Source organism: Osmia lignaria, chromosome 3, assembly GCF_051020975.1.
Source record: "Osmia lignaria lignaria isolate PbOS001 chromosome 3, iyOsmLign1, whole genome shotgun sequence".
NCBI classification, from domain to species: Eukaryota; Metazoa; Arthropoda; class Insecta; order Hymenoptera; family Megachilidae; genus Osmia; species Osmia lignaria.
In genome coordinates this window covers 8,092,018-8,119,820 of record NC_135034.1, presented here as the reverse complement: position 1 = coordinate 8,119,820, position 27,803 = coordinate 8,092,018, and the positions used below count along the sequence as shown (strand labels likewise).

General features: G+C 38.4%; 3 protein-coding genes and 1 long non-coding RNA gene across 8 annotated transcripts in view; 2 read left to right on the top strand and 2 right to left on the bottom strand.

The window, feature by feature from the left end:
- Positions 1–9,772: 9,772 nt before the first annotated feature.
- LOC117605443 (SREBP regulating gene protein) lies at positions 9,773–11,465 on the top strand. Its single transcript, XM_034326800.2, has 5 exons — positions 9,773–9,923; positions 10,064–10,250; positions 10,324–10,563; positions 10,636–10,851; positions 10,924–11,465. The coding sequence occupies exons 2-5, from the start codon at positions 10,143–10,145 to the stop codon at positions 11,338–11,340; spliced, it is 981 nt and encodes a 326-aa protein (XP_034182691.1). The 5' UTR covers positions 9,773–9,923; positions 10,064–10,142; the 3' UTR covers positions 11,341–11,465.
- A 1,478-nt stretch (positions 11,466–12,943) lies between these two features.
- Positions 12,944–27,803, top strand: part of LOC117605441 (uncharacterized) — a 35,004-nt gene continuing 20,144 nt past the window's right edge. Inside the window, exons 1-2 of the mRNA XM_034326798.2 lie at positions 12,944–15,233; positions 20,777–20,872. The gene's annotated coding sequence lies outside the window, so the exon portion shown is untranslated. The remainder of the gene's footprint in view (positions 15,234–20,776; positions 20,873–27,803) is intronic.
- Positions 17,030–27,803, bottom strand: part of LOC117605447 (uncharacterized) — a 40,133-nt gene continuing 29,359 nt past the window's right edge. Inside the window, exon 5 of the long non-coding RNA XR_004581702.2 lies at positions 17,030–17,371. This is a non-coding gene — a long non-coding RNA (uncharacterized LOC117605447). The remainder of the gene's footprint in view (positions 17,372–27,803) is intronic.
- LOC117605444 (uncharacterized) lies at positions 22,338–26,181 on the bottom strand. 5 transcript variants are annotated; one of them, XM_034326802.2, is made up of 5 exons: positions 24,897–26,181; positions 24,797–24,827; positions 23,146–23,250; positions 22,961–23,066; positions 22,338–22,875 (listed from the first exon to the last, which is right to left on the bottom strand). In XM_034326802.2, the coding sequence occupies exons 1-5, from the start codon at positions 24,924–24,926 to the stop codon at positions 22,671–22,673; spliced, it is 477 nt and encodes a 158-aa protein (XP_034182693.1). In that variant the 5' UTR covers positions 24,927–26,181; the 3' UTR covers positions 22,338–22,670. The 5 variants fall into 5 exon arrangements, with proteins under 5 accessions (XP_034182693.1, XP_034182699.1, XP_034182695.1 ...); XM_034326808.2 differs by having other exon boundaries at positions 22,961–23,050; positions 23,143–23,250; positions 24,897–26,149; XM_034326804.2 differs by having other exon boundaries at positions 22,343–22,864; positions 22,961–23,050; positions 24,897–26,168.

The window sequence follows — 27,803 nt, the reverse complement described above, 5'->3', positions numbered from 1 at the left end:
ACATCCCTGTATTCCTTACAACCCTGCATCCCTTACATCGCTCCATCACTTATATTCCTGTATCTTTTTAGTAAGAAATCGTCATAAATTTAGTTCCGATTTTTACCGCCAGAGGGCGCTGATTCGAGGTCGAAATTTTAGTTCAAATTTTTGCCGCCAGAGGGCCAAAAATGGTGCATGATTTAGTTCCTTTTTCCAAAACCAGATGGCGCTGAACGGACATTGAGATTTTAGTTCACATTTTTGCCGCCAGAGGGCCAAAAATGGTGCATGATTTAGTTCCTTTTTCCAAAACCAGATGGCGCTGATCGGACATTGAGATTTTAGTTCAAATTTTTGCCGCCAGAGGGCCAAAAATGGTGCATGCTTTAGTTCCTTTTTCCGAAATCAGATGGCGCTGATCGGACATCGAGATTTTAGTTCACATTTTTGCCGCTAGAGGGCCTAAAATTGAAAATTCAAAATTCAAAATTGAATTTACTTACCTTTACTTACCTTTACTTACCTTTACTCGAACCGGTTTTTCTAATATGTTATTATATTTATGATATATTTATTATAAGGGTTGCAGGGATGTAAGGGATGAAGGAATAATAGTGTCCCAAGGATGTATGGAATACTGGGACGTAAGGGTTGCAGAGATGTAAGGAATGCAGGGATGTAAGGGATACAGAGAAGTAGAGGATGCAGGATTGTAAGGAATGCAGGAATGTGAGGAATACGGAGATGTAAGGAATGCAGAGATATAAGCGATGCAGGGATATAAAGAAAGCAGGAATGTAAGAGATGCAGTGATGTAAGGGTGCAAATATGTAAGTGGTGCAGGGATGTAATTGGTGCAGGAATGTAAGTGTTACATGGATGTAAGGGATGCGAGGGTATAATTAATGCAGGGATATAAAAGATACGGGAATATAAGGGATGTCGGGATGTGAGGAATGCAGGAATACAAGGAACGCAGGGATGTAGGAGGTGCTGGGATGTAAGAGATGTAATAGAGTACTGTATATGGTAATATTGCAATCTCGAAAATTCTTTTCTGAATTTAAACTATTGTTTCCCAATTAAAAAATATATAAATCTGTAGCTCTTAGCCTGATATCGCTTTCTAAAAGTTATCTTTAGAAAACGAGATCAATTACCAGGTCACACCACGTGGGCAGCAAATTCTTTACCACAATACCGATAAAAAATTTGCACCATACCTCCATACTAGTCCATACACATAACCCGTTCATAAACATACTGCATGCACATACTCATCTCCTCACATACTTTCGTTCTTAACTCGCTTACAGTATTTTAAAATTAACTTAAAAGTAACTTAAAACAAATGAATTCTTCGATGATCCCTCGATTAGTCACATAATAAAAAAAGTAATTAATTTCAAAGTTATATTCATCAGCAATAATGATCAATCAAAAAGTTGACTCGAAAAAATTTATGTTACTACTTTATCTTCGCGAATCGTAGCGTTCAGCTCGGTATCGTTTTCTAAAAATTATCATTTGATAAATGTTTAGACGACGATACCGATTACCAGGTCACACCACGTGGAGGTTGCTACGACTGTGACCCACCCTAACACCTAGTCCCAACCTCCCACCATAACAAGGACTTCGCCTATCAAGCTGTTGCCAACGAGATAACCGAGTATAGACTCTAATTAACCCGTAGGCTCGCGTAATGGAGGATAGACTTACGGTCACGCCGATCCCCCACATCGATCTTCACATCGATCAATTACAATTTCATTCGTTTTCAAAGTTGGCAGCTTAGTATCGTAAAGCGACAATTACACTTCTCTTAACATGCTGAGATATGTAATTGTTTCCTTGGATAGACAGCCGCATCACAATTTGGGCAGCAAATTCTTTACCACAATACCGATAAAAAATTTGCATCATACCTCCATACTAGTCCATACACATAACCCGTTCATAAATATACTGCATGCACATACTCATCTCCTCACATACTTTCATTCTTAACTCGCTTACAGTATTTTAAAATTAACTTAAAAGTAACTTAAAACAAATGAATTCTTCAATGATCCCTCGATGATGTTTTAAATTAACTTAAAAATAATTGCAAGGACCCTATGCCGAGATATGTAATTGTTTCTTCGGATAGACAGCCGCATCATAATTTGGGCAGCAAATTCTTTATCACAATACTGATAAAGAATTTGCATCATACCTCCATATACATAACTCGTTCATAAACATACTGCATGCACATACTCACATACTCCTCGCATACTTTCGTTCTTAACTCGCTTACAGTATTTTAAAATTAATTTAAAAGTAACTTAAAACAAATGAATTCTTCAATGATCCCTCGATGATGTCTTAAATTACCTTAAAAATAATTACAAGGACCCTACGGTACTTACTATTCTAATGTTATACTCGTCATAATCAAAGGTGAAAAGGAAAGGAAAATCGAAAAAGAAAGAAAACACAAAAGGCGAGCAAAGCAAAAGAAAATTCCTTTTTATTTGAAAGTATCCACCGGTGCAGGTACTCGCCTACATAACAACACAGAAATGCTGTAACAGAAAATATGATTATTAACATCATAATCTCAGTAACAATTGAAACAGTAGAATATGGAAACAGAAAACATAATTACCATTGCAACATCGGAGCTATTTAATAAAAGAAACGAGAATACGAATGTATGATATGAGCAGATAAGATAATACTTACATATGAAATCGATAAGAAAAGAATAATTTCCTGAAATAAAATAGTGAACCAATTAAAATTATAAAACCCCCCCAAAATAGACAACATAAAATCAAAATTTCAACAATAAAATTCTGAAAGAGAAAATATAATTAACACCACAATTTCGATAACAACTGAAATGGAAAATGCCGAGAACAGAAACAAAATTGCAATAAAATTTCAAGTTCAATATGTTCTTGACGGTACTTTTCATACCGGTCAAGGAAAAAAAAAAGACAAGAACAAATTATCGAGCATAGTGACAGAATGACTGTCCATCCGAAGATGGAGAGCCATTAGTAGTTCCCCTCTTCTGGGCAAATTTTGCCGGGGCTCTTCAGCATATAGCCTCTTCTTTCTTCGGCAATAGCCTCACAAAAATCACTCGCGAAAATTTTACGTTTGCTCAGACATTTGTAAAAACGTAACACGTAAACGAGCAACGATCCCTTGAATCGCTACTCGCATACCTGCACAATTTTAGCAAATGTCCAAGCACAAAACACTTTTTAATTTCACTTCACTTCACTTCACTGCACTTTCACTTTAATACTTCATTTTTGTAATCGGGTCTAGTACCACGACTACGACTTACAAACTAATAAGGCTTGGCCTTGAAAAAATCAAGAGAGAATGCTAAATTAATTAATTAATCAACTAATTAATTTGCATTTTCATTATTCCTCTTGATTTTTTAATTTCCAACCCCAGATACAAGTTTCTCACGTATTAGAGGAGAATACGAAGAGAAACATGAAAGCTTGCTCTGGCCCTGCCTACTTATAAACTAAACTCAATCACACCAGAAGTAAACTACCTGCCTGCCTATCGCTATATTTAAAAAAGGGCAAAAATCATTCTCACAAAAATTCACTCCACGGTTCTCATACAACCACCCGGGTGCAAAAAAGCCTACACCTAGGGAGAACGTCCCGGGACGCCTCCGACACCCGAGTTCAATTCAACTTTCACACTCTAATAAAATCATACCTTTTTTGCTGAAATCGACTGACAAATAATAGTGAACATTATGCTAAAGTAATACATTTCATTTTCGTATTCTATTGAATTATCTAATGTAAAAATTGTTCAATTTATTTTTGATAAGTATTTTGTAATGTTATAGCAAGTTAAGATTGTTAATAAACGATACAAATCCCACATCCTAACCACACACACACATGTGGAACTTCTATCGTGGTTCACTATTGGTTCACTACTTTTGTCAGTCGCCAAAATGTATTATACTTAAAACTAAACCTTGTCCACCGCCCTCCACCCACGCGAGTACATCTAAGTACCCGAATGAGCTTTGGGCATAAAAATGAACAAGGCCAAAGGTATTTTCACCTACCAGTTTTCTTCATGTGTGCTGAAATGCCTAAGCTAAAACGTACGATTAGCAAAAACTAAAGATGATATTCTCACTTTATTAAAAGTAAGAATATAGGCGAAATTTCATCGCTCCGATTTAGTATATGGGCTGGCCCCCCAGGGGGATTTATTTTTAATGAAAGTGACTCGACTTTGCAAATATAAAGCTTGAAGAGCAAATACAGAAAAGCAAAATTGAGCAACTATGACATAAAACATGGTGCACTGCTAATATCAGTTGGCAACGGAGGTTCTTAGGCCCCCTGGACTTGCGCCCGACGCTACATACCACCCACCCCGCCTGGACGTCGTAACGCCAGGACAGGATGCACCCCTTCGCTAAGAGCGCTACCCGCCCGTCCAACACGTTGCATCCAACGGTGTCAGATTGACGGACGCCCATAGTATAGGCAAAAGGACTGCAGTTTAGAATATGGTAACATATTTTCATATGTTCCGTATTCTAAAGCTGCGCCTGCAAAGGCCTAGTAATGCATGGGTTTATCTCCCATGAGATGGTGTTTCACGGTCTTATGCCGCGGAATCCTTGTAACGAATTTGATTAAATAAATAAAATATTGGATTGAGTTTAAAAACCAAAAGGATTCCCACCGAATAATAGTCAGTGCATTGTCATATTTACTCTCGCGTTGGAAATTTCTCGCAACACTAATTAAAATAGAAAATCCTGATCTAAAAACATGACTAGTACATAAACATCTAACGGGCTAATATTTCACTATACTGGGGTATGCGGGGGTGGATAAATGATTATGTGATAGAATTCGTGAGGCTGAAGTGTGAGTGATGAGTGTTTAGAGCCGAGAACCGTGAACGTGACAGAATGAATTTGAAGTATGAACGAAGAGCTTTCTACAATGCTTGAAAAGCAAATACTGAAAAGCAAAATAGAGCAACTATGACGCAAAAATGGTGCACTTCTAATATCGGCTGGCAACGGAGGTTTTCGGGCCCCCTGGACTTAAAGCCCGACGCTACATACCACCCACCCCGCCTAGGAAAGGATGCACCCCTTCGCTAAGAGCGCTACCCGCCCGTCCAACACGTTGCATCCAACGTGTCAGATTGGCGGACGCCCATAGTATAGGCAAAAGGACTGCAGTTTATTAAATGGAACATATGGATGTGCGCCACATTCTAAACTGCGCCTTGAAAGGCCTAGTAATGCATGGTTTTATCTCCCATGAGATGGTGTTCACGGTCTTATGCCGCGGAATCCTTGTAACTAATTTCATTAATTAAATAAAACATTGAGTTTAAAAACCAAAAGGATTCCCACCGAATACTAGTAAGTGCATCGTCATATTTACTCTCGCGTTATTTTTCGCAACACTAATTAAAATAGAAAATCCTGACCTAGCAACATCACTAAAGGGGAGCTTTAAATTATGCTTAAAGAGCAAATATTGAAAAGCAAAATTGAGCTAATATGACTCAAACATTCGTCCACTGCTAATATTAGCTGGCAACGGAGGTTCTTAGGCCCCCTGGACTTAAAGCCCGACGCTACATACCACCCACCCCGCCTGTTTAAGGCTCTAGGCCCAGGCAGGGTGCACCCCTTCGCTAAGAGCGCTACCCACCCATCGAACACGTTGCATCCAACGTGTTCGAGTGGTGGACGCCCATAGTATAGGCAAAAGGACTTTAAGACAGCTTAGCGTATGGGATGCAACATACTTAAATGTTCCGTACTCTATGGCTGTGCCTGCAAAGGCCTAGTAATGCATGGTTTTATCTCCCATGAGGTGGTGTTCACGGTCTTATGCCGCGGAATCCTTGTAACTAATTTTATCATATAAAAACCAAAAGGATTCCCACCGAATACTAGTCAGTGTATAGTCATATTTACTTTCGCGCCGGAAATTTTTCGCAACACTACTTAAACTTGAAAATTCTAACAGGGTAATATTTACCCTCGCGTTGAAAATTATTCGCAACACTACTTAAACTTGAAAATTCTAACGGGGTAACATTTACTCTCGCATTGAAAATTTTTCGCAACACTACATAAACTTGAAAATCTTTACGGGGTAATATTTACTCTCGCGTTGAAAATTTATCGCAACACTACTTTAACTTGAAAATCCTAACGGGGTAATATTTCACTACACAAGGGTATGCGGGTAGATAAATGATTATGTGATAGAGTTCGTGAGGCTGAAGTGCGAATGATGAGTGTTTAGGGTCGAGAACCGTGAACGTGACAGAATGAATTTGAAGTATGATCGAAGAGCTTTCTATAATGCTTGAAGAGCAAATACTGAAAAGCAAAATAGAGCAACTATGACGCAAAAATGGTGCACTTCTAATATCAGCTGGCAACGGAGGTTTTCGGGCCCCCTGGACTTACGCCCGACGCTACATACCACCCACCCCGCCTAGAACAGGGTGCACCCCTTCGCTAAGAGCGCTACCCGCCCGTCCAACACGTTGCATCCAACGTGTCAGATTGACGGACGCCCATAGTATAGACAAAAGGACTGCAGTTTATTAAATGGAACATATGGATGTGCGCCACATTCTAAACTGCGCCTTGAAAGGCCTAGTAATGCATGGGTATATCTCCCAGAGATGGTGTTCACGGTCTTATGCCGCGGAATCCTTGTAACTAATTTGATTAATTAAGTAAAACATTGAGTTTAAAAACCAAAAGGATTCCCACCGAATACTAGTAAGTGCATCGTCATAGTTACTCTCGCGCTGGAAATTTTTCGCAACACTAATTAAAATAGAAAATCCTGATCTAGCAACATCACTAAAGGGGAGCTTTAAATTATGCTTGAAGAGCAAATATTGAAAAGCAAAATTGAGCAAATATGACTCAAACATTCGTCCACTGCTAATATCAGCTGGCAACGGAGGTTCTTAGGCCCCCTGGACTTACGCCCGACGCTACATACCACCCACCCCGCCTGTTTAAGGCTCTAGGCCCAGGCAGGGTGCACCCCTTCGCTAAGAGCGCTACCCACCCATCGAACACGTTGCATCCAACGTGTTCGAGTGGTGGACGCCCATAGTATAGGCAAAAGGACTTTAAGACAGCTTAGCGTATGGGATGCAACATACTTAAATGTTCCGTACTCTATGGCTGTGCCTGCAAAGGCCTAGTAATGCATGGTTTTATCTCCCATGAGGTGGTGTTCACGGTCTTATGCCGCGGAATCCTTGTAACTAATTTTATCATATAAAAACCAAAAGGATTCCCACCGAATACTAGTCAGTGTATAGTCATATTTACTCTCGCGCCGGAAATTTTTCGCAACACTACTTAAACTTGAAAATTCTAACGGAATAATATTTACTCTCGCGTTGAAAATTTTTCGCAACACTACTTAAACTTGAAAATTCTAACGGGGTAATATTTATTCTCACATTGAAAATTTTTCGCAACACTACTTAAACTTGAAAATCCTAACGGGGTAATATTTCACTACACAAGCGTATGCGGGTGGATAAATGATTATGTGATAGAGTTCGTGAGGCTGAAGTGTGAATGATGAGTGTTTAGGGTCGAAAAATTGAACGTGATAGAATGAATTTCAAGTTCGAAAGGGGAACTTTATACAATGCTTGAAGAGCAAATACCAACCCCCTTGGGGGCCAGCCCATATACTAAACTGATGCCAATTTCACAAGTAAAATCGGAAAAACGTTTCAATTTCAAGAGCGATTTCGTTATCAAAGTAAGTAGTTATAATAATTAATAGTATTCATGCTTATTACTTTGATATTGAAATCCGCTCATCGCGAAATAAATTCTTGTACATATAAAAAAGAAAGTGTATTGTGAAGTCGGAGGGTCATCCGACTTCTCTACATTTTTAAACTCGAAATCTATATATGTAAATATGTACAAGAAAACCCTATCCTGAGCTAAGGCATAAAATACACAAAAAAGCAATTTGCACGATTATCATTGTATAAAATGATACAGTGATATTCGTGGGTCACTATGCTCGCTCAAAAAATAAAAATTACAACCAATTCCCGTGTCGCTACGGACCATTCGTCCTACGACATGATGGGAACCGGAGGAACTTTAAAGCATGCGACTCACCAATCGTTGACTTGCACCACTGTACTCGCCACGCATCTTAGATTGACTGTTGGCTCGTCAAAGAAACGGTACCCCCACTGGCCAAAGCACTCATCTGAAAGCATAAAAATCACGATTCTTGAACGATATATGTTTTCTCTCAATTTGTTGTAGTGAATATGCTAATACATAGGATAATTCAAAAATATGCATGCAAATCTAATGGGAATAATTACACCATAAAACACGGTAAAACACATGCAAATACATCCCAAAACACATAAGGATTAAAACCATAAAACACCGTAAAATATTTGCAAAATTATAGTAAAACACATAGGGTACCACTCCATAAAACCCACTAATAAATCCGTATAAATATGCCAAAACACATAGAGAACCACACCATAAAATACAATAAAGCACATGCAGGTACATGGGGTACCACACCACACGACACATTAATGCAATTGTATAAAAATGTCAAAACACATGGGTGACCACACCATAAAATGCACTAATATATCCGTATAAATATTCCAAAACACATGGGAAACACTATAGGAAACACGATAGGCACACACAGTAACACTTATGGTAACACACTGATAAATCCATGCACGAATATCCATGGTGTCAACCCGTACCGGTATATGTTTGACAGCTCGATCCGTATCCTTTGGCGGTCGCGATAAGACTAATTAGATTTGACCTCCCTCCGGGTCGCGCTTGTACCGGCGCGCGGCGCGCGCAATCAAGCATGACGTTCCGCTTCACCGGTTCCGCAGATTTAACTATTTCTATCTGATATTTGTTAATATTTGTTTAATTATTATTTTATATTTTACAATTGTTTATTAATCAAATTATTGTTATATCTATTTAAATTGTTTATTTCTTTAATTTTCGCGTGGGTATATTGCAAAATTTTGGTTGATTATTCTATTGAAATTTATGTAATTACTGTTTATAATTTTACAATTGTTTGGTAATTAAATTATTGTTATATCTATTGAAATTTATTATTTTTATAATTTTTATACACGGATATCCAGTAAATTTGTTTGAATTATTTAATTTTTATACAATATTAAGAAGTGATTATTGTGTTTTAATATAAATTTGATTTTTATCAAATAGTTATTGAACGTTATACAATAATAACAGTTACAAATACTTTTCAATTCTTTAATTAATTTATTGCTTTTCTAAAATGATTTATTTTCCAAAGTAATTGAAGTCAAATTTGTTAAACAATTATTTTAATGATTTTTCAGCCTTGTGCTGACACGGTTAATGCAGCGAGGTGACATTACCGGCAAAAATGGGTCTATCTAGGAATAATTTATGAATTGGATAATATAAGGACCAGACTACCATTCTTTAGGGACTCCTGAACACCTCCCTCGAATTTGATAACATTCTATTTAGAAATGAAAATTGGGTCTTTTCAAATGCCAGTTTGAGGTACGGTAAAAGAGGGAAAACAGGCACGATTATCATACTGGCTGCGCTCTCTGCACGCAGACCTAACAATAGTAATTTCATCTGAGGGTGTCTGGGACCCCGTGAATCATAACTCTTCGAAAACAAAGGCATGTCCAGTCTTTTGCATCTGTAGTCACTGTTAGTACGTTCAGTGACAACTACCTGATAAATTATATTTAAAAAAAATTCTGGTCTGTTTTATTGAACGTACGATTAATCAATAAGACCTTCATGTTGTAGCAATTAATTTACTTGCACGCTACGATCGGTAAGCCGTTCATAAACATTCGTGATATGATTATACCAGAAATAACATAACCTCTTCTTCCTCCTTTCCCTTTTTATTCCAATGTTTTAATATAATTTTGATGTAATTTATATCATTATGGAGTAATTTTGCCCCATTAGTCGTACTGCGATCATGCGTCTGAATATAAAACAAGAGATTTAATGGGAACTTAAAGGTAAATTACAAAAAGTAGAAAGGATGCCGAGTTGCGGTGGCTTGTTTAGAATAATTAGACGCCGCCTCGTACTTGGACTGATCTTCGCTTTATCGCTTACATACTGCGCTTTTTCTCTCTTCCGTGATGAGGTAAATTGTGAATGAATTTTAGCTTTAGGATCGATCTTTGCTTTAATTATAACAGGTGATATCTTGCTTGTAGAGAAAGTCTTTACCTGTGGACAATGATCTTGATGACATGGACCCTATGATTATCAATGACAATAATGATGACTTAATCTCTGATGATGATGCATTGGCAGAGCAATTAAGAGTATCCAGTAAACCATCATCATGGCAGATGGCGGTTGATCAAGAAGTAAATGATAATGCACTAAATATGGATATAATTTCAAATCTGAATGGCACTGATACAGTGATTCCTTGTCGTAATTCTGTTCAGGTATATGAAGTTTCTATATGATCACAGTATGCTATATTATGGAAATGTGTTTAAATCTCAATATTCTGGTAGGGTAAAGCTCTGATAGTAGATGAGCGTGGTATTGTATGCTCTAGACAAGATATTCTACCAAATGGATGTTGCAACATAGATCAAAAAGATTCTGTAAAGAATGAAGATACATCCAGTATAGCCAAGAGTGAGAGGTACAGTTGTAAAACATGTAATGCTCAAGGATGCTGTGCTATCTATGAGTACTGTGTTTCTTGCTGCCTACATCCTGGCAAGGTGGTTTTCTTATCTTCTTTTTAATTTTCCTGTAGAATAATAAAGACACTAATAGGGCACTGTTGTTAACAGCAAATAAAAGGAAGAAAGGATGTGTTGTTAGGTTTGCTTAGAGACAACCCCAAGGCACACAAAGACCAGGACGTGGTGAAGAAACGACTAAAAAATCTAGACCGCTTTCAAGTTTGCCTGGCTGCTTGTCGTACTTCAAGTGCAAGCGTTCGTCACGAGAACACCTACAAAGATCCACATTCGAAGCATTGTTATACTATTCAACCATCTTATTCTCATCAAAGACATCGACGTAATGTTGACAATAATAATGATGACAACTCTGTTGTCATTGCATCTTTTTCTGTCATGCCATTACTTTCCCTTATCTCTCCTTTCTGTCTAGTATCTCACATAAGTAATAATTCGCTATTACTATCGTGCAACTATCATACTCCAATGTCACTCAGTTATTATTCTCACGTACGACCACCTTGAAATATAAATTAAATTTAACATACAGTAAATATTTTCATAGGGGTGGTCTGGGTAACTACAGCTGTACATTTTACTTTAAAATTTATGGCTACGTGGTTCTATTCGCTTATCTTTTTTTTTTACGCGCAAGAACAAGAGATTGTTCTCTCAGAAATTTTTATTTTCATTTCACACTTCGACATTTTTACCCGGTAAAGGGTTAATATACGAATCAGTCATCGTCCAAGAGTATAACAGTACGATTCATTTCGCGTGAGTTAGCGCGATTAATTATTTAAATTTCCGGTTTGCTCTATATCGTTGAATTATTAATCAAACGACACGTTACATTCGCAAATGCACTGATTGCAAACGATAAATTCATTGGAATTCAACCAATGCATTGATATTTTCTGAAATTTTTATTCGCGTGTTATACGAACGGTTGTGTATTTAAATTTCAGCTATTTCTAGTGCCCTACGCATAGTTTATATTCTTATGAAATTTATTTTCTGTTTTCTTTTCTGGCAGATTTGTATCGCTTTGTTGAATATACCGAAACCGCTGAGTATTTGATTTATCCTAACGTGACTTTGATAACACCTGCTGGGTATATTCTGTTTTTTAGTTTCTTCTAATTGCATTTTAAGTGTTAATTTAAAGAACAAGGAGCTTCTTGTAATAATAATTATTCTGTGAAGTATTCTTGGCACAAGTACAAGCATAATCGATGAAAGTGTAAATTTTCTGATTTATAATCGAACGTATTCGCCAGATTTTGTAAGAGTTCATTTTTATTCACTACACAGAAGTACTTTCTATGTCGATGCTGTAAACATGTTTGCCTGGGGTTTTCTGCTATCTTTTTGCGGTTACTACATTCTAGATCGGATTGAAACTTCTTCAAAAGACTATGAACAACTTCCATTTCAGTTCACGTTCGAATTTCAAGCGCTGTTCGACATGTGATTTTACAAAAGTTCTCGGATTTAACTTTTCCTCGAGTCGATCGCGATGAACATTTTTCTTTCTGCTCGTCCAAGTATTTTCTAACCAGCGTAAACTAACGTGGTAGAAGAATCGTTACGATTATTGGAACATCTGGAAATGATATTGACTTTAAAACTTCGGTTTTAAACGCAATATAAAAAATGAATAAAGATTTCCTATTTATGGTTCTATGATCTTTGTTTGAAAAGGAAGCTGGGTAATATTTTAAAGCTTTTATCGACTTAAGCGGGTTAGCGAACCTTGTGTTTTTATCTTTAAGCCGTCTGAAGGAAGACCGTATTTATTTTTTTCTTAGATCTCTTCTATTTAAAAATTTTAATGATAGTAATAAGTAGACTAGAGCAAACCGGAACCACGCTAAAATGTGTAAATTTCAGGCACGTGTAAGAAAACAGAAGAATTGTTTAAAATATGTAAAATATTAATTATATTAGTTCCATCACTGCTCGAAAGACGATAAATCTATGAAAGCTGTGAAAAAATCCAATGATCAATTTTTAACAAATTTCTACCTTTATTTTAGCAAACTTTTCCCTATTTATAGAATCGGAGATGTTTTAAACACACACTCTTTTGACGTTCTTCCTGGTTTGCAAATATCATCGTTTCTATTTCTACACGTAACAGTTCAGAAAGAAAATCCGATTCGATAGCTGGTTTATTTTTATTCTTAAACCCCCAGCTTTTTTCACCGATCGATCGAAACTTCCGCTTTGCCATCGGTGCCAGACTGCTCATGAATTTCCAGAATGGAACACGTGAAATCAGATTCGAAATGCGAATGCACGAGACGTCCGCAATGTAAATGGGGAAAAGGGATCCCTTTTTGTGGGACACGGATGGATCGAGGGCAACGGAGATCCTCGGAAGACAGAGAGAATCAAATTGTAGGAACATCCGACGAACGAGTGCCGAATCGTTTCCGTAACTTGCTCGATGCGAAACCGTAACGTTGCGAAAACAATTAGTTAATGGGACGCGGGCAAAGTTTGCGCCACGATCGAGTTACCGTTTAATAGAGTCAGAGCATTTTAAACTTATTGTCGAGAATAGATCAGTCTGTTTTATGCTAGCAACTTACTGCCTCGAATTACCCTCGTTCTATAGAAGGGTTGTAACCGTAGGAGAACTGGCCATCAGGAGCTCGGGATAATTCCCGATGGGCACTTGACTATAGATTTATCGAAAGAAAAGAAAAATGAGATTAACGATCGCACGGTCACCGCTGCAGGAAAGTCGTCGAGAAAACAGAGCTGCAAAAATTTCCTTTTTCGAACGAACATGCATAATACAGTAGGAATACTTCCTCTCCACACGAATAAGCAGTAAAGAACAATTTCATAAATTTTCAGCAAGTTCCAAGGGTCGGGCGGGGAAATAATATGTAGGATTCCTTGTAGGAGGAAGCTTGTTCGGAAATAAAATATGAGATCAAATGAAATCGGATGTACAATGTCCTCATTTTACGTCAACGATGCACGCGTTTCTTCGTAATTTATTTTCAGCCTTGATCTTTCTCCCTCTTTTGGTCTTTTTATTTTTTTTATATCTTTCATTATATCTAATTAAACTTGCACCTAAATATCATCGCGTTAAAAGCAGTGTAATATATTATCAGAAAGATTCAAAGTGGAAGTCAGAAACTTCGAAATTCAATCGAATCTCTTTCACACTTTGACACTTCTTCGAGGTAATAAAAGTCCTGATGATTTATGTAACGTAAAACGTGCCAATAAACGTCCACGATAAAGAAATTCTAGTAAAAAGAAGGGAATCACAACGATAAGTGATAGACAAGGATTTAAGAATGCGAGGAATGCAATAAATCTTCAGTATGAGTTAAAAGTTCTAGACAGAAAGTTGCAAACAGAAGAAGCACGGATTAATCGGATACCGTTGCATGGTTTGACACTTTTCCAGTGATGGGTACCACATTAAATAAAAATAACAAATGAGACGACACATCATTACATTATGCATTCTCATAATCCGCAGCAAGGAACATGAGACTCTATAAAGAAGAAAAATTACAACCCCGAGGGATGATGAACGACCAATCGCAAGATTACGAGCAAGAACAGAAGAAGGTACAATTATTATTACACACTTTTACACTTTTTATAATAACGAAGGGAAAGGCTATCAAACTGAATTTTCTCAGAATTGATCAGGACCTTCTGGGAAATTTGAAAATTTTAGGCAATAATCTTTTCCAAAGAAATAGATTATTAAACAGCGCAAATATCAAAGTGTTAGGAGAAAAAATTGCAACCCCAAGGGATGATCGAGATCGATCACACGCGATCGAACGATCGAAGGGTGCTCTCCCTCTGTTCACCCTAGCGCAAAGAGAACGTGCGTTGCGCGCGTCGTCGTAGGCGTCGCGACGTTTCGCGCCGACGTGGTTCTCTCAACTGCTATCTTTCTCTCTCTCTCTCTCTTACCATTCAGCTCGATCTCGTTTCTCTCCGTCTTTCTTTCCCCGGCGCTCGTTGAATTCAGCACGTGGCATCAAAGGGAAGATATACAGCGGGGTGGTCGTCGGTTCCCGGCCAAACGGCGACGACCCTCGCCCGTCGTCGCTCGTTCTCGCGCGCGATTTCGAGTATCCGTTCGGACGTAAGCGTTGTCGATCGGCGTGTCCACCGTCCACGCGACAGAATCGACCCTCTGCGAAGGGGATAGGAATAATTCAACGGTCGGTCGTATGACGCGGCAGGAACTTCCGTCGTGACTGTTCACCGTGTTCCTACTTCGCGTGAATTTGTCATGTCGCGGTGAATAAAGAGACCCACAGACACTTACGTCAGTTCCTTCGGTGGATTCGGAATTATGCTCGCGATTATTTGGACAAATTACACTGGGTGATCGCGGTTCGACCACGTTATGGAATCGTTTCCAAGTGAGTTCAATCATTTTTTAAATGTTTTTATTTGATATTTTAATTGGAAAAAATGAAGGTGTGTAGCTCATTTAAGCAAGGAATTATAGAAAATTAAAAGGACCATGTTCCATAGAAATCTTAACAAAGTAGATAAATTAATTTTCATTTTTCGAAGTGGTATACAAATTATCCTGTTTTGCATATTTGGGTATCAAAAAGGTGGAACACTTTCGAGTCTACCATGCTTCAAAGGGTTAATAGAGTGACGAGAACATGGTTATATTAACATATTGGTTGCCACAGTAGTAATAGACATACATATTCATTGTCTAATTACTTGATCAAATTAAGTTACCCTCATGGTAGTTAACACGTCTTTCAACTTTTATCTCTTCTGTGGTGTTCGAGCATCGCGACAGTCAGCTGACTAGACGATTTTTTTTTGGTTTTTCGCTTTTTTATTTTTGGACCTGCTAACGTGACGAAGCGGATCGACACGCTTCGATGAGCGCCAATGTTGTTTCCGCGGTAACAACACAGACTCATGATATTTCCACGAAAGACCGTAACAATTTTTCTGTTGTTTTACTCTCCTAACAGATTGATGCATTTCCGTTTGTCATGCTCGATTATTTTGATTAACGTTTCAATTGTAACACTTGGATAATTTTCTTACAAAAAGGGAAGTTGAATTTTCTATTATGTAAAAATTAATTATAATATTACAGATTCTCTATTTTTTTTAAATTCAAAATAATATATTTTAGGGAGATTTGTAGATTGTGCGTCTTTGGTATAATGATACATTAATTAACTTTTGACTATACCGTGGTTTTTCAAATTTTCTTTCGATCAAATTATTCATACATTTACCTTGGGTTTTATATTGCCATTTTAAATAACGACTAACAAAACCCTGCAATTCTATTTCTTACCTGTTCTTTTACGATTAATCAGAAATACTGGTCGCTTACGAATCTTCGTTTTACGCTCGCCCTCTCTTGATCTTTTATTATCATGATCGTAACCCTCGTAATTTTTCTTCGCATTTTTCACAGTTTACCATTCATTTCTTCACCCACAAATTACCCAGCTCTATCCTGTCAGCCGCAAGTGTAATAAACAAGCATTCCTTTATTTTTATTCTATTTTATCCTTTCGCACGATTTATTTTATCGCCCTTCCCCGGCTCTTGACATTGTACACGTTACATTTTATTTTTATTACCTTGGTATTAGCGGTGTAAAAACATCCTCAAATTTATTCCAAGCCTCAATTTATTTTTTCCCTTCTTTCACTATATTTTATACCGTTATTATTACGATCGTCTTCCACCACTCACCTCTATTACATTACCCTTACAAACATCACAGCACGACTCTCATTTTCTCGCGCTCTTTCATATGCACCGCACACAGAGATGGGAACGGTTCGTTTCTTGTTGCTTCCTCGCCTCTTCGTTTCACATTCTCGCCGAACAATAGCGTTAATCCTCGACGAGCGGTCTGGCAAACAAATAAACTCAGTCAGCCTCGAGCACGTTCAAAGAGCATTCGACGATCACCTTCTCGGCTTTGCTTTTCCCATCTTTCTTTTCCCGGCAAAAAAGAGGTGTCGAGAAAATCCTCGCGGCGGATCGATCCATTTCGCCCGCGGTTTCCGCACTCGCGGCAATGGAAATGAGTTTACGAAGCCAGGCAGACAGAATCGATGTGCATCGCGTTAATAATACACAGAGGCAAGGTCTACAACCTCTAACGGTGGATCAACCTCGATGTAAAGACGACACTTCTTTTTTCATTTCCACACATTCCCGTTCCTCTTTTCCCACACCTCTGTCACTTGGTACACCGACAAGATACCATCCATGTGACCTGTCCACCACGAGGAATTGCCTGCTTTACATTTACATTGCTCACGATTCGGTGGCTGTCAAGTTCGATCGGAGATTTTTCCTCTGATTTTCGATCAATAACGTCCACTTACTGAAACGAGACTTGATAGATCACGTGACCGGATGTTTTATTTTTAAAAAACAAATGTTCAGTGATAAGAGACACCGGAATTTAGAGGATGAAAAACCATCTGAAATCTTCTTGCGCCTTATGGCCCAGATCTCCCTGCAGTAAAACATCCCTTTCGCTCTCTCCAGAAGGCTTTACATGCAATAGAGTAAGAGAGAAACAAAAAGCTGGTGACAAATGTCCGAAACTAGGTTGGATTTTAAAAGAAATATTTATTGTCCGCACAAGAAAAGTAGTAGAATACCGAGGGGAAAAATGCAGTGGTTTAATTCCACGGGTTAACTAGTTGAGATCAATGACTGCCACTTCTTTCCCCGACGTTCTTCGTCTACGATTATTCAACGCGAACTTCTTTTTTCATCCAACCTTTAGTATTCACCGTCACGTATATCCCCTAGTCTTGCCATGGCGAACAATCCAAGTAAGTCTGCACGAGAAACACGAAGAACGAACGAGAGTAGATATTCGAAGAATGTGATTGCGCTTGGTTCGTTTACGAAGAGCGGGTGAGGTTACTACACCACGATAAGCTACTAAATTTGCTCGGCTCGGGTTTATTGGAGATCGTTAACGGTACGTTTATGTAGAGCAATCGAGATGAGATTCTTCCTTGTTATCCAAATGATCAGTGCAACTTGGGTTCAAACTACTTTCGTTATTTCTGGCGAATCACTTCTACAAAGCTTCTAAACGAATTCTACAACGTTAACAGTTTAAAATGCATATTATTTTTTAAGTAATTTTCGTATAATCCCTTTTCAAAGTATCGAAGGCGAACGATACTCTTCTATTGTTAAATTTTAACTACAAAAAGAATAGAAAGAATCGATGTCGCGTTCGTTGAAAATGAAACATTTGTGAAGTGTCAAACTCAATTTTCGACTTGTGTTCACAACAATGCTCGTCATTTTAAGATACAATACGGACGTTTCTATCTGTCTTTCACACGTTTTATATAAAATACAGTTTGTTCAGTTTTGTATCGCAATATTTCATTAGAGTGAAATCTTTCATCCGAGGTATTAATTATTTGCACAACAACGGTTGACTTTCTCATTAATAGATTGATAATTAGATGGTTTGGTTCGTAATCCGATTTTACGTTTTGCGAAGGATTGATAAGAATCTCAATTAAGTACAGTGCTTCCCTTGTGCCACTTACTAGCGTAATCCCTTCCGTCTACAGAATTATGTACGATTACTACTACACTGAATCGATTGTGCCGAGTGTAGTAAATGAAATTCTTATTCTGCCTAATTTAATTTTATTCTTCAACAATATATGTTAGTCCTTTTCAAGTATTTATTATATTACTGAATTAATTATTTTATAAAAGTCACTCCATTAGAAAAGTATTCCAATATTCCTTAAATACCCGTCAACTTCACAAACAATATTGCCTTTCATCCGACATCAATATTCTCGTTTCTCTAGTTCACGCTTTTTCCAACATCCAATTTACGCTTGATCTCACGGAAAAAAAAGAAGAACTTTGCAAACTTTCCAAATTTAATTTCGCGAACGTGAAAGTTTCAAGCTTGACACTGTACCCTTTCCATCGTCGACGAAAAATGAAGCTACTCGTATCGCGGTGCGAACGTCATCTTATGGAAACCAGTTGTCAGTTGAAAAGTTCGCTTCTGACATCTGTTCGAACAAACAAGTCTCACAGAATTTGAAATATCGAGAATGGTAACTAAAATTTCCAAATTTCTATTTGGCTCATCCTAGAAGCTGGTCCAAGTTACAGTGACCTTTCTCGTAGAATACCTACAAGTACCAAGGTGTTCCCGTTTGGAGAAGAATCCTAAACGAGCCTAGACGTGGATCAGCTTGGATGTTCAACAACGAAAAGAAGGATTCATGTATACCGAGGCTCTAGTTGGCTCGGGTACAGAACAAACTACTTGGCCAGACACCCGGGCACCTTATTCCAGATAAGAGAAGACGTCTGCTGAGACCAATAGTCGCGCCAGATTCGCTTGGAAAATTTTTTATCGAGACTAAAACAAGCGTTTCCTGCTTTCGTATTAACTACCGGCGAATAGAGGGATGCCTGATGAATGACGTTGGGATTTTAATTGATCGAATTAGCGCACTTTAGGTAATGAAATTTCATCGTCGCGCTGTTAATTTGCCGATTCGAAGACTGGCGATTTTAACGCGCTTTCCTGATCTATGTACTTTTAAGGAAATTTATTTAGAATTTAACTGGTCGATTTTTAATTTGTTGCTATTACAGAATAATTTGTGTTTCATACATTTTTCTACATTGTTCATGAGATTGGAAAATAACGTGGATATCTGTTTCGCTTTTTCGACTTCCATGAGAATTTTTCACAAAGCTATTCTTTTTTTCCAGATTTGATGAAGCGCTTTTCGTTCTACGTTTAACTGTTTCGTGTTTTCCAACGTTCTATATTCTGCGACTGTCTTTAGCTTTGGTTCTCTGTAATTTTCTTGCGGTCACCGCTCTTTGACTTTCCGCAGAGCCGACTATACTCTGTAGAATTATTTCCTCGTCAACTTTGTGACACCACTGTAGATTACTATTTATAATTCTCTACATTCTTCGATCGTACCTTGCTTAATTCACCAGAGAAAATTCCATTGTTCTGCGTTTTTTAATGTCATAAAATTACATTTCCCGATTTTCTGCGGGCCTCTGTTATGCTTTCCACCTTTCCAGAATGCATTACACGTGTTCCGCACCGGGAATCTTTATGACTCTGTAAATTGAATTTCCTATAGTACCCTGCACTTTATGGCCTTTGATTTTTTACAACATCGTCGTTCTACACTGCCCTTCTATGTCTCCTTCGTGTGTAATTTCGATTTTTGAACAATTTATATTTCCTTTCCCCAGATAAAGAATATTCCAAGGAGAAATAGCCGTTTTTGAAACGAATCCTTTGTTAATTTATTCGACCGTGTTAATTAAGGGTTAGGTGCACACCCGTATACTGATCACGATTGACCCAGTTATCCAAACGTTACATCAATGGACGAAATATCAATCAAACCACCTTGCTTGACTCAGTACGCATCAGTTTATGAGCCATCGGTTGCCATGTTTGCACCTTTGATAGACTACTGATCGAATCGTGACAGTAAATCAAACACGCCCCGAGCCTTTCTTTCTCGTTTCACCGGCTTTCCTCCTATCGAACATCAATGACACGAGGGTTAAGGGTTGCTTTAGGGGCGGTACGTTGGCACACACCGAACGGGTCGTGCACTCAATTTTCCAGGATGAAGTCGAACCACGTACAAACAGGGTGTTAAGGAAGTAATGATCATGATTTATAGAAATGCTTCTTCAAATCACGTTATACATACAAACATTTGAAGAAGAAAACGAAACACTATTTAAGGAACTCGAAGAATATATTAAAAGAAAATCTTTATTCCTCAGTCTTTGGATTTCAAGTAGGATTAAATAATATTTTCATAATTAATATATTCTTCCAGTTCCTTTATTCAGGAACTTCTATGAAATAAACTGTTCATATTTTATGAACCTGCTTTTATTTCAGGTCTGCAATGCCATGGAATCATAAGGGGTCGCACGATAAAGGAGCACCAACCGCAAGGAACACTGCAGCCGATCACCTAGACAGGACGGTACGCAGGTAAACTCGTATTTACCCAATTATAAAACGTCTATCCAAGCATGACGTGGAAAATCAATTTCAAAAGCCATAACCATTATTTCCCTAACACCCTGTACGGTTAGGCCTGGGGGTAGGGCGCTTGTCATTGGGGATTCTTCGGACCCTTCTTCGGTAACGAGAACCGGTCGTTTCATAAGAATCGACCATCGTTTCCACGGCGAACTGAAAAGTGTTTCGCGTTACCGTTTGTTTTGCCACCAATTCCTCAGGGACTCGTTTCTACTTCTGGTGGACATTGGAATCCGAGGTTTCCACGGAAAACCGTGGGTCTCTTCCAAAGCACACAATTAAAAGATCATACGCGGAAACGTGTCAAGGCTAATATCTAAAAGGTTTCCAGACGAAACAGCGTCTCTCCTCTTCTAAATGACCATCGGCAACGATTCGAAACCGTTTTCTCGGTGTATTTCCTCGCCGTTAATGCGAAACCTCGCTCGACAAATATTTGGAACCGATCCGTTCAACTACGATCTCGATGCTCCTTCTAAGCAACGAACTGCCCTCGCCTTTGATATCCGGTCGGTTCAGGAAGATTTACTACCATCTCGATCTTGTGTTTGCAAAGAAAATATCGCAACAATTTTCCTATTATTCGAGGCTTATGGACGATTGTTTAAGAATTTATCATAGGATTTTCAGGCTGCGTTCTGTTTCCAGCATTCGCTCAGCTGTGGATTTAAAACAATTTCAATCTATTTCAATAATATTCGACCTTGTTTAGGAAATCCTTGCATAGTAGTAGCAATTTCGTATGATTTCAAGGCATTCCATGCATCATCAGATGGCATAGGTTTTGAACGTGTTAAAGGAACATAAGCATCGCGACCTATCGTTCCTATTGATTGGAATACCGAATCGAAACTGGACAACGACTGACGTATCGATTCCACGTGTCGTCCCAGTTACCTCGAATCGGCCGTGTAAAGGATACCGAGCAATTGTACGTTTCTTCTTCGGTTTCCGTTCGATGGATTCCGGATCGAAGGAAGGAAACGATGCACCTGGCCGAGAAACGATCGAACGAATCAACGCGACGGCTCTTCATGGTTTCTTCCAACTAACCTTGGAACTATTCTTACGCTCTACGTGGTCGTATGCTCTCTTTTGATTAGCTCCTCTTACCCTCTGCTATTGGTAACACTAAAATTCTTTACTTAAGCTTAATCCCATCTAACACGTGCAAAGCACTGTTTGAGGATTTGATTTTTTTGGCCAAGTAGAAAAGTCATTATTCCACATTCATTATCACGGATTATGCGATTACATTGGTTACTATGTATTTCTTCTATAAGACAAAGAACTAACCAAGTAGATTACTTGAGCTACGAATCAAGACGTTTGTTAGATGAATGGTGTAGTAATTAATCCAGGGATGTTCAAGCTAAGCTCACAAGCTTAAGGAATTTTCTACCATCCCCCTATTAATTACCATGGTGTATGGTTTGATGCGAGGTACATTTAAGTATTAACGAACATGATTGCTTTTCTGATGCTAGTAGTTATGTAGACGATCGTTCAATTCTTTTCCCATAAATTTCAAGATGAATTAATGTTTCACGTCGGGTTATGAAAGAACCTTGTTACGTTTAAAAATAAATTTCAAAGCAGATTATCGATGAATAGCAATTTTATTTAATATCGTTAAGTATGCCTTGTTACCAATTATATAATATTTTCTGAAGAATAGAATAGTGATCGACTTTGAAAGATTAAATAAATGGTATTATTTGTAAGCTCCGGTAAAAATATTATTTTTTTAATTTGTCGGTGCATGCAGGATATACCCAGCAAAAATAGTTCCAGATACAATAAAACCAAAAACTATATATGCGACTAAATGAACACAAAAATCATAAAAGAATTCCTTCTGCCTTGAATTCATAGTTTCTGTGCGATGACGATTACCCTCGCTATTACCTTCATCTTTTGTCCCACCCTCAAAAGTGATTCCTATAAAACAACTTTAAATAATTCTTTTTTACTAGTTCTATGTTGTTTTCTTCCTGTTCGCATCGTATACGAGAGATTGAACTTTAATTGGAGAACCTTGTCGTTTCGCAGTCGTTTTCGCTGAATTGCCGACAGTTTCTTTCCGGTCCGTCCTCCCCGTTTCGTTTCCGTTCGATTTCTTTGCCTCTATCATGGTGGTAAGCTATAAATTTATTTGGACAAGATTGGGCTACGCCTCGGATCTACGATCTAAAGAATTTGATCAAAATTATAGCAACGACCTGCGGTTGGATCCTGGCCAAACTTCACCACCCCTTTCTGGTTAGCGACATTTTGTTGCTTTTCTGTTTTCCCTCGTCCCTTTTCACTTTCTTCTCTCTTCCCGACTGTAACGGAGTTACGACAATTTTATTAATCCTTCGCCTTCGCTACTTTTTATTACGTTAAGAATCACAGACGTGGAGAAATAAAGTCCTACCGTTCGAGTAACTTACTACGTTCCTTGCTTCTTGCATCGAAAACAAGATTACGAGGAAACGTAGATTCCTCTGGGTTTTATTAACCAAATTGTAACTGGTTTTACATGGTAGAAAATTCCCGGAGATTGCAAAGGGTAATGGTTTATTATATAAAAAAAAAAGGTGAAAGGATCTAAGGAGGGCACCAATTTCCAGGGGACTTTTACTCAAGCTATGCACCGGTTACCTGTTTCAATTACCATTCTACATTTTATGACCGTTGGCATTCTAATTAATAAGACTGCCCATGAGAGCTAAAGGCAATAAAATCATAAAGTGATAGACCTGTGATTTCTCTTTGAAAATTTGGGTAAATCGATTTCCTTCGAAGATACGTATTAAATAATTTCTGTTCCTTCTTGTAAACCTTTGCCCATTCGGTGGCCATCCAATCATACCGATCTCATAAAAGCATTGTTGTTCGTGTCAGAACTGTTTTGCACGTGGTAGCAATAGCCAGATGTTTCAGGTCTTTTAAAACTATTACAGGCCATTTCGCTGCGTGTAATTGCACCTCTCTCACGAACCCAATATACCGATTTTGTCCCAATAACAGTGAATGGACGTTTCGCACGCTTGCCGCTTTTCAATTTCTTTCGTGTAATTATTCCAGAATACTTTCTTCCGAGCTTGGAGCCCTTTTATAACAGGTAACTCCGTTAGTTATTTGTCTTACAAAGCGATCGAACAGACGGTTCTTTCGAATGTTTAAGTGCCATTAGCAATTACAGAGATGGTACCTTTGAAAATTTCTCAAATACCGATTGCACTATTTTCTTACATAATTCAATTCATTCAAATTGAAGACGAGACTTTTAGAAAGTCCCTTCTGCAATATTCACCGTGATTGCTGACACCGTAGGCGGTTAACAAATGCGTTACACGTGCGAAGGAGTGGGTCACTTTGAAGGATCAACTGGAAGGATCCTATTTAGGGAGGGTCCTGTTATATTACACTCTATAACATTTAATTTCCAAGTGGCCAGATGTGGAACAACGAGTTGATTGCCAGATGTTGGAAACTTTCGATGTTGGAAAATTTTACGAACCGTCCAATGAAAGCTTGATTAAAGGTAAATTTTCGAAGCGATGAGATTTTCTCGTTGAAATTTCTTCGATCGGCTTGCCCAGCCCTGTTTTATCATTTCCGTCGTGACGTCGAGTTTCGAACGATTGATTAATCGTGTGTCTTTGCAAGGGTGAAATTAAAGATTCTACCTTTGCGATGATTTATGTGTTTGCTTCGATGACAGAAATTTAATTGGACTCTAGAGCCCATGGAAATTTTGTTAAATTTCAATATATAATTCTACTAGAAACAATAGTAAATCTCGTTCTAATATTCAAATTCTAATCTTCAGAATTTTCATAATAATATCCTATCATTGTTATTAAAAATGAAGAAGAAACTAACCCTTGACCTCTGTGTTCTTCTTCGAGGAGTTCTGTGAAAGGATAATGAAGCTCAGCAGGAATCTATCGAAGGGGTGGAATTTAGGGGAAAAATTGCTTACGGTCGATGTCTCGCCAAGGGGTTGATCCATTAGATATCGATCAAAGTTCGTCGCGATAATGGACGAACGAGAAGGGCGGAAGCAGTACGATAAGAATAAGCAAAGGTTACTTTTGTCGTGACAGGAGCCGCTGTTCGATTTTCCTCGTTATCGATCGACCGGGATCGATATGCAGGCTGGTGCAAAGACTCGTAACATGTGTGCCGCGATCGAACAACTTCAACCTTGAGCCCATTTTTCTCGCGATTTCAGTCGAGTGACATCCTTTTCATTCACAGCGCCGACGAAGAATGATTTTATCGTTGAATTTATTTGGCGCGAATTTATCGTTTCCTTCCTTCAACTCGACGGAACAACAGGAAGATAGAAGCACGTGTTACGATGCGTTCGCATTTTTAATCTCTTGTTGCATTGTCATATTTGTCCTGTCGCGTGAGATCTGGGACGTGGAATAAAATATCGAGGGGGTTGAAAATCATGAATACGCGTTGAAATATTAAATTCTTCGTCTTCTAAGCAAAAGGATTACGCTTCCTTCTACAAGAGCTGCTGAAGAATCGAACGGTGGCCAGAAATGAATTATCAACCCTTTCTCCTCTGTCAGAGCTATTCCAATATCCTGTCATCCAGCACGAAATGTGCACCGAGTCTCGATTGTATAACGTCCACGAGAATTCGCCACAGAACAGTGAGCATTTTGAATCCACGATCGCGAAACTGTTTTGCCGTTGGAAAATACAATCGTGTTCGTTAACACTCGAACTATTCGGGAAGATATCTTGGCTCTGCGTTGTCCGGCAACTCGTCAATGCTCGGAACTTACTTTCTTCCTAGTCTTCGAGGCATACTTTATTGCTATTCACGTATAGTTTCTCAATAATATGGCGGTGTTCTGTATAATATCGTCGGGAAAGAAAGTTTCGTTCGATGCTACTTATGAATAAATTCATGAAATTTTAGTTTTCAATATTCTCCAGGATGCTAGTTAATTCGTCAAATAAGTAAATTTTTTGATTCCCCGAAGCGAACGTTTCATTTTCTCCGAATTTCTTTCGAATTTTCAGCAGAATGCAAGGTTGCGATAAAAGTTCCTTATAACCGCTCGAAGTTTCGAACAACCGATCAGTAAAATATTATCGTTGTTTGTTCCGTACAACTTTCCAAACATTCCTTAATGGAACTTGTCTCGCAATTTTCGGACGGCTGTCATTCGAGCCATGGAAAATCCAGAGCTGGAAAAGTCGCGAGGAAAATTGAACCCCTGCGACGTCGTGTAAAGTTTTCCAGCAAGAGATTGGTCTCTGTTAATACTATCGATACTTGCGAACAGGCAAGACAACTGGTTAGAGAAAAGGTTTTCAACAACCGTAAAACTATTATCGTTGCCTCAGTTCGGTAACGATACGAAAGGATCTTTTTCTTCGGGGCTATATTTTCACTTTTAATGGGGCGAAAAGCGTTCCGGTTAGGTACCTACACGAACGAGGATAGCTACTGTCTCTCTCTTTCTAACCCTGCGAGTTTTACAATTACTCGAATCGGTGGCCACGGTCGATTCAGGTCGATGAGGGCCGTAACGAGCCATCATAAACGTCTGGAATTTCTTGGGATAAATCGCTCTTCCCGGCTCCTTCTTCGTCATCTTTTCACGCTGATAGACCCTCCACCTTTCTTTGCGGTGATTTCATGCACCGTATAGCTGTGGACTTTCGACGTTCAATGATACCACATTTCCGTCTTATCTCTTTTCTTGTAAAGTCAGAATCAAAGAACCGTTAGATGAAAATAACTACCGAGCTTAATTTTAATTACAAAGGACTGCCTCCTGAAGATAATCATATTTCTGCATGTTGCAATCTTTCTAATTTTTTTTTTTTTCTTTATTAAAAACAAATATTTTATAAGAATTATATTTTGCAAGGATATCGCGTTTGAGTTACAAACTGTTCGTGTGTACACGAAACGATTGCAATTTGACACGTGCGTCCTTCGGTGGATGCAAATCGGAATTTCAACGACCCCATCCTCCGCCACCCCATTGGCCGCTCGATAAACCCGAAGATTATTTTTCACCACCTACTGGCCATCCCTTAAGTGAATTTTTCAAGGCTCCCTCCCATCGTTTCCTTCGGACATCTCAAGGCTACCAATGACATAATTTATCCGCATACGGTAACTTGCTCGAAAGAAAACAACCGTGCGATAATGTTTTCAAACACTGTCTTTTATACATTTCTTGGAGATAATTTGCAGAATTTAAATTTAACCAAGATGATTTCAAGTTCCTTTTCAGGAATGGAGAGTATATTTTTAGCATACTGTTTTTCATAAATCTGTGCAAGATAAATGTTTTATAGCTGGTCAGAAATCTCGGTGAAAGTGTTTTCGAGGGTGCGACTAGCTTGAGAAAGTCATCTTTTACCAAGAACTCGATCTCTCGCGAAAGTATCTAGTTACTCTTCAATTAAAATCCTACACCAGTGCCAGTCGACGTTGTTGCGAAGTAGATTGAAGAGGATTTTTGTCATTTGCGAGAAATTTTGCCTCTGGTTACCAGTTAATAACGTCATTTTTCTAAACTGAACGCTAATAAGTATCGTATGTGATAAGACTTCTATCCTTCAACTATTTGTTCTCGATAAACGTGTCTTCATTATTCTCTTCTCGAAACATTTCACTTCTATTTTCTATGATAATAAAAGGGTCACAGAAGTCGATTCAAGATTGCTCGGAGGTTATTATTTTAGGTCTTAATTCGGAACGTCATTTGTCACTTTAATTATATTTCTCTGCTGATTCTCCATCGGTACGAAATACACCGAAGGATTTTCGAGGAAGTTACCAAAGTTTAATTTTCCCGGATAAAGTTCCTTCCCAAGGGAGGATCGAACCGCTCTCCGCAAACGA